Genomic DNA, 7930 nt, shown 5'->3' on the forward strand with positions numbered 1-7930 from the left:
TGAGTGACCGGGAATCCACAGGGACACTTGGTGACAGAGGGACACTCAGTAACCAGGAACCCCTGAGGAGCACCACAGGAACCCCTGGGGACACTCAGTGATTGGGAATCCCCAGGGACAGTGGCCAAGTACCCACAGGAATCCCTGGGGACACTTGGTGACAGGGGGACACTCAGTGACTGGGAATCCTGGGGGAGCACCATGGGAACCCCCAGGGACACTCAGTGACCAGGAATCCCTGGGGACATTGAGTGACCAGGAATCCTGGGGGAGCACCACAGGAATTCCTGGGAAACACCATGGGAATCCCCAGGGACACCCAGTGACAGGGGGACACTGAGTGACCAGGAATCCCTGGGACATTCAGTGACAGGGACACACTCGGTGACCAGAAATCCCTGGGGACACTTGGTGACAGAGGGACACTTAGTGACGGGGAATTCTGGGGGAGCACCATGGGAATCCCTGGGAACCACCATGGGAACCCCCAGGGACACCCAGTGACCAGGAAACCTGGGGACCCTCAGTGACAGGGACACACTTGGTGACCAGGGATCCCTGGGGACACTCAGTGACAGGGACACACTTGGTGACCAGGAATTCCCAGAACTCCTGGGGGCACTCAGTGACCAGGGATCCCTGGGGACATCCAGTGACAGGGGGACACACAATCAGTGACCAGGAATCCCTGAGGACATGCAGTGACAGGGACACACTGAGTGACCAGGAACTCCAGGGACAACCAGTGTCACAGGGACACACACTCAGTGACCAGGAATCCCTGGGGACACCCAGTGACAGGGGGACACACACTCAGTGACCAGGAATCCCTGGGGACATTCAGTGACAGGGACACACTCAATGACCAGGAATCCCTGGGGACACCCAGTGACAGGGGGACACACTCAGTGACCAGGAACTCCAGGGACACCCAGTGACAGGGGGACACACTCAATGACCAGGAATCCCCGGAACCCCTGGGGCACTCAGTGACAGGGGGACACACTCAGTGACCAGGAATCCCTGGGACACCCAGTGACAGAGGGACACACTCAATGACCAGGGATCCCTGGGGACACCCAGTGACAGGGGGACACACTCAGTGACCAGGAATCCCTGGGACACCCAGTGACAGGGGGACACACTCAGTGACCAGGAATCCCTGGGACACCCAGTGACAGAGGGACACACTCAATGACCAGGGATCCCTGGGGACACCCAGTGACAGGGGGACACACTCAATGACCAGGGATCCCTGGGGACACCCAGTGACAGGGGGACACACTCAATGACCAGGGATCCCTGGGGACACCCAGTGACAGGGGGACACACTCAGTGACCAGGGATCCCCAGCACCCCTGGGGCACTCAGTGACAGGGGGACACACTCAGTGACCAGGAATCCCTGGGGACACCCAGTGACAGGGGGACACACTCAGTGACCAGGAATCCCCAGCACCCCTGGGGCACTCAGTGACCGAGCACCACAGGGAGATGTGTTGATGTGAATCCAGCACAATTCCAGCAGGGCTGCCCGTGAGGAGCCCACAGAAGCTCGCACTCCCTTTCCCAGGAGGATTTTTATGTTTTTTTCTCCAGCGCGCGCTTGGTCAGGAAGTACTTGAAGAACTCGTACACGGACCAGGCGATGGCCGTGGAGGGCATCTGGTAAATGACCCTGGCCTGGACGCCCTTGAAGAAGCCGGGCAGCCCCCCGAGCTGGTACACGGTGCTGAAGGCGTTGGCCATGCCCGACAGGTGCCCCCTGATCTTGAGGGAGCTCAGGGCCGTGTTCTCCTGCGTGTTCAGCAGCGTCTTGCACACGTCCAGCGGCGTGGTGGCGGCGGCGGCCACGGCCCCGGCCACGGCGCCGGCCACGATGTGGGACTGGGGGTGGTACTGGCGGTGCGGGTTCAGGTGCTCCTGCACCAGCTCGTAGGTGATGAAGTGGAGGGCCTGGAAGGGCACGTTCATGGTCAGCTGCGTGGTGTAGCTGCGGTAGAAGGCGCCCAAGCCCTCGGTCCTGTGCACCGTCCGCACGCAGCCCAGCACCGACGTGTACGGCGAGTTGAACATCTGCAGCCGCTGCTTCACCACTGCCAGGGGACACGGGGGGACAGGGACACTGCTCAGCTGGGGGCTGGCACAGCCCCCAGTGACCCTTCCCCACTAAAACTGACAGCCCTGAGCTGCCCAGACCTCAGGACAGGGACACTGCTCAGCTGGGGGCTGGCACAGCCCACAGTGACCCTTCCCCACCCAAACTGACAGCCCTGAGCTGCCCAATGCCCCCAGAACTGGGACAGGGACACGGCCCAGCTGGGGCCAGGCCTGCCTGGCACAGTCCCCAGAGTGACCCTTCCCCACCCAAACTGACCCCTCTGAGCTGACCAGTGCTCCCAGAACTCAGAACAGAAATGGGGCACTGCTCAGCTGCGGGGTCAGGCCTGGCTGGCACAGCCCCAAGCTCCCCTTCCCCCCCCAAACCAAACCCCCCGAGCTGCCCAGTGCCCCCAGAGCTCAGGACAGGGACACTGCTCAGCTGCAGCCAGTCCTGCCTGGCACAGCTCCAAGCTCCCATTCCCCACCCAGATTGATCCCCCCAAGCTGCCCAGTGCCCCCAGAGCTCGGGACAGATGTGAGGACAGGACACTGCTCAGTTGGGGGCCTGGCCTGCATGGCACAGCCCTGAGCTCCCTCTCCCCACCCAAACTGATCTTCCTGATCAACCTGACCTCCTCGAGCTCCCCTTCCCCACCCAAACCAAACCCCCGAGCTGCCCAGTGCCCCCAGAGCTCAGGACAGGGACACTGCTCAGATGGGGCCAGGCCTGCCTGGCACAGCCCCCAGAATGACCCTTCCCACCAAAACTGATCTCCCCAATCAAACTGACCTCTCCAAGATCCCCTTCCCCACCCAAAACGATCCTCCCAAGCTGCCCAGTACCCCCACCCAAAACAAACCCCCTGAGCTGCCCGGTGCCCCCAGAGTCTGGGACAGGAATGCAGTCAGGGGCACTGCTCAACTGTGGGGCCAGGACTGCCTGGCACAGCCCCACCCTACCATTCCCCACCCAAGCCAAATCCCCAAGCTGCCCAGTGCCCCCAGAGCTGGGGACAGACAGACATGGGGACAGCGACACTGCTCAGCTGTGAGGTCAGGCCAGCCTGGCACAGCCCCCAGGGTAACCCCAGGCACAGCCCTGAGCTCTCCATCCCCACCCAAACCGACCCCCGAGCTGCCCAGTGCCCCCAGGGCTCAGCACAGCGAGGGGACAGCTCAGAGCTCACTTCCTAATGATCCCCTCACCTCAGGTTTAATTAATGACCCTTTATACTAATGAACCCCTCCCCTCAGGTTTAATTAATGACCCTTTAGTTCTAATGAACCCCTCCCCTCAGGTTTAATTAATGACCCTTTAGTTCTAATGAACCCCTCCCCTCAGGTTTAATTAATGACCCTTTAGTTCTAATGAACCCTTCTCCTCAGGTTTAATTAATGACCCACCAGTTCTAATGAACTCCTCAGGGTTAATTAATGACCCACCAGTTCTAATGAACCCCTCAGAGTTAATTACTCACCCCTCAGCCAGGCTGCACAAACACCCAGCAGTGACAAGGGCAGAACAGTGAGGTCCCACCTGACATCCCAGAGTGTCACCCACCCCTCCAGCCCCACTGGCTGCAGTGCCTCCCACTGACTAATGAGGCTAATTAATGTAATGATTTAATCAGGGTGTGATTAACAGCATTTGATACACTGGAGAATTCTCCTTCAGAGATTCCCAACTCTGGGCCCACTCAGGAGCACAGCCAGTGACACCGAGGAGCTGGCAGGTGGCAGCATTGTCATTTCAGCTGCATTTCCTGCCAATCCTCCTTTTCCTGCCAATCCTCATTTTCCTGAAGCCTTCTCCTGCCACTCCACTCCCCAGCAATCTCTGTGTGCTCACCCAACCCCCTGAGCTCAGCCTGGTTGGTCCAAAGCTTCAGGAACAGCAGAGCCCCTGCCCCGAGGAGCAGCAGAGTGGTGACAGTAAAGGTGGCACCAATAAAGGGGACACCTCCCCTCAAAGTCCCCATGCACCTCACGGATCCAGGGATAATAAAATAAATCCCTCCTGGCTGCTCTCCTCTCCTCCCCAGGGCAGAGGAATGAGGTCCCTGGGTTGGTGGGTTTGGTGACTTTGGAGGTCTCCCAGCAGCCCTGGATTTCCTCCTGCTCGTGCCAAGGGGCAGAGGGAGAAGGGCCAGGAGGGATTTGAGCCTGGATTCAGGGCACTGAGGGGGTCCTGAGGGAGCAGCACTGCCAGGGTGGAACTGGTGGGGTTGGAGCTCTCCCAGCTGGGGCAGCCCTGGATTTCCTCCTGCTTGTGCCAAGGGGCAGAGGGAGAAGGGCCAGGGGGGATTTGAGCCTGGATTCAGGGCACTGAGGGCTGGGTTGGGGGGTTTGGTGAGTTTGGAGGTCTCCCAGCAGCCCTGGATTTCCTCCTGCTCGTGCCAAGGGGCAGAGGGAGAAGGGCCAGGAGGGATTTGAGCCTGGATTCAGGGCACTGGGGGCTGGGTGTCCTGAGGGAGCAGCACTGCCAGGGTTACCTTCAGCTGGGTTCATCACGGCGTCGTGGAGCAGCGTGGCCGCACTCCCAGCGATGCCTGCAAGGAAGAGCAGCCCTGAGAAAACAAATCCTGCCTCAAAAGGGATCCCTGCCACCCAGGGGGGTCCATCCAGGGGATCCCATCCATGGGGATCCCACCCATGGGGATCCACCCAGAGGATCCCATCCATGGGGACCCCATCCATTGGAATCTATGCAGGAATCCATCCAGGGGATCCCATCCATGGGGAATCCATCCAGGGGGATCCCAAATATGGGAATCCACCCATGGAGATCCCATCCAGGGGGGCTCCATCTAGGGGGGAATCCAGCCATGGGGGAGCTCCATCCAGGGGGGCTTCATCCATGGGGACCCCATCCAAGGTGGATCCCATCCATGAGGGGGTTCCTACCTATGGGGAATCCATCCATTGGGGAGCTCCATCCATGGTGGATCCCATCCACAGAGAGGTTCCTGTCTGTGGGGACCCCATCCATTGTGGAGCTCCATCCATGAGGGGGGCTCCTATCCATGGGGAATCCATCCATTGGGGAACTCCATCCATTGTGGAGCTCCATCCATGGGGGATCCCACCCATGGAGAACCCATTTGGGGGGGCTTCATCCATGGGGACCTCTTCCATGGGAACCCATCCATGGAGATCTCACCCAGGGGGAGCTCCATCCATGGGGGGAATACCATCCATGGGTGATCCATACATGGTGGAATCCCATCCATGGGGAATCCATCCAGGGGATCCACCCATGGGAATCCATGCAGGGGGATCCATCCATGGCAATCCCACCCAGGGGAGCTTCATCCCTGGTGGATCTGATCCATGGAGGATCCCATCCATGAGGAATCCATTTGGCGGGGCTTCATCCATGGAGATCCCATCTATGGGAATCCATCCATGGGGGAATTCCATCCATGGGGGGGGGGGGGGTGTTCCTATCCATGGGGAATTCCAACCTTGGGGGCCCTCCATCCATTGGGGAACCCCATCCATTGGGGAGCTCCATCCAGGGGGAACTCCAACCATGGTGGATCCCATCCACGGAGAGGTTCCTATCCATGGGGATCTCATCCATGGGAGAATCCATCCATGGAGATCTCATGCAGGGGGGCTCCATCCATGGGGGATCCATACATGGTGGAATCCCATCCATGGGAGATCCATCCATGGGAATCCATGCAGGGGGATCCCATCCATGGAGATCCCATCTATGGGAATCCATCCATGGGGGGAATTCCATCCTTGGGGGCCCTCCATCCATGGGGAATCCATCCATTGGGGAACTCCATCCATTGGGGAACTCCATCCATTGGGGAACTCCATCCATGGTGGATCCCATCCACGGAGAGGTTCCTATCCATGGGGATCTCATCCATGGGAGAATGCATCCATAGAGATCTCATGCAGGGGGGCTCCATCCATGGGGGGAATACCACCCATGGGTGATCCATACATGGTGGCATGGTGGAATCCCATCCATGGGGGATCCACCCATGGGAATCCCACCCATGGGAATCCCATCCAGGGGAGCTTCATCCCTGGTGGATCTGATCCATGGTGGATCCCATCCATGGGGAATCCATTTGGCGGGGCTTCATCCATGGAGATCCCATCTATGGGAATCCATGCATGGGGAAATTCCATCCATGGGATGGGGGGGGGGGGGGTCCTATCCATGGGGATCCCATCCATGGTGGATCCCATCCATGTGGATCCCATCCATGGAGATCCCATCCACGGGAATCCATCCATTGGGGAGCTCCATCCCTGGTGGATCCCATGCTGAAGGAGCCCCCAGGTGCCACCCCCCAGGGCCCCAGCACAGATTCCCAGGGCAGGAACCCCAGACCCACTCCCAGCCCCACCTCTGCTCTTCCCACACCACTCCCCAGGTTCCACCCCCCCAGACACCCGCGGCGCCGGCGCCAGCCGTGAGCAATGCTCACCCTGCCCTCAGCACAGCCCTCATTAGGGATTTTCATCCTTTACTCAGCCTGGCTCCAGTGCCCGGGCTGTGCCAAGCCCAGCCAGCCCTGACCCATCCCTGCCCCGCTCTGCATGAGGCTCTGCAGCCACTCCTTCCCTTTGATGCTGGCTCCAGCTCCAATTCCCTCTGGCCCAAATCATTTTGGTCATTTGGTGAATCCACAGCTCTGATTTTCCTGCTGGCACCTCAGGCCTGTAGCTACTTGAAAGGCAAACACAGGAATGTGTTTGAGGAGAAGGGATTTTATCCCTTCCCTGAGCTCAGTCACCCCACGGCAGATGAAACCAGGGGAATCTCCGGAGATTTTACAAACCCTCTGGTAAAGCCCTGACTCCTCAATTCCAGGCTCCCTGCTGGCTTTAAAAGTGAAATATTCCTGCTAAAAACAAAAGCACACAGAGGATGGAGGGCACTCAGTGCTCCCAGGGAATTCCAACCTGCAGAGGTTGAGGTGATGCCTTCAACACAAGATCACACCCTGGGGTGATGCCTTCAAAGGTGGGACCTGATCCAAGATCTTTCCCAATTTTAAGGATTCCATGGCAATATAGGAACAGCACAGCTGCACCTGAACAGCTTTTGCCCATTAAATGGATGATTTGTGCTGGAAAAATTTGAGATTCAATAAGACTTGATGATTTGTGCTGAAAAAATTTGAGATTCAATAAGAATTTAGATTTGGAGGTGCACTAGGCTGAGTGAGAAGCAAGGAATAGGTTGATAACCACAAATGGGTTTTTTTAGGGCAAATCCCAAAAACAACATTGGCCAAGTGGCTGTTTCCCCCTCTAAATCGATTATTTGTGCTGGAAAATTTGACATTAACTAAGAATTGATTATTTGTGCTGAAAAAATTTGAGATTAAATAAGAATTTAGATTTAGAGGTGCACTAAGCTGAGTGAAAAGCAAGCAAGGCATATTGATAACCACAAATGGGGTTTTTTTAGGGCAAACCCCAAAAATACCATTGACCAACTGGCCAATGGCATTTTGATGATTTGTGCTGGAAAAAATTGAGATTCAATAAGAATTTAGATTTGGAGGTGCACTAGGCTGAGTGAGAAGCAAGGAATAGGTTGATAACCACAAATGGGTTTTTTTTAGGGAAACCCCAAAAATACCATTGACCAGGGGGCCAATGGTATTTTGATTACTTGTGCTGGAAAATTTGAGATTAAATAAGAATGAATTATTTGTGCTGAAAAAATTTGAGAATAAAGAAGAATTTAGATCAGGAGGTGCACTAGGCTGAGTGAAAAGCAAGCAAGGAATATTGATAACCACAAATGGGGTTTTTTAGGGCAAACCTCAAAAAGACCATTGGCCAAATGA

General features: G+C 56.8%; 1 protein-coding gene across 1 annotated transcript; it reads right to left on the reverse strand.

Annotated features, from left to right (window-relative positions):
• Positions 1-1554: 1554 nt before the first annotated feature.
• Positions 1555-4724, reverse strand: LOC134428478 (mitoferrin-1-like). The gene is made up of 2 exons (XM_063175216.1): positions 4595-4724; positions 1555-2095 (listed from the first exon to the last, which is right to left on the reverse strand). Exons 1-2 carry the CDS (start codon positions 4608-4610, stop codon positions 1581-1583), a joined length of 531 nt encoding a protein of 176 aa, XP_063031286.1. The 5' UTR covers positions 4611-4724; the 3' UTR covers positions 1555-1580.
• Positions 4725-7930: the final 3206 nt, after the last annotated feature.

The sequence above is a fragment of the Melospiza melodia genome, chromosome 23 (genome assembly GCF_035770615.1).
Source record: "Melospiza melodia melodia isolate bMelMel2 chromosome 23, bMelMel2.pri, whole genome shotgun sequence".
NCBI lineage: Eukaryota > Metazoa > Chordata > Aves > Passeriformes > Passerellidae > Melospiza > Melospiza melodia.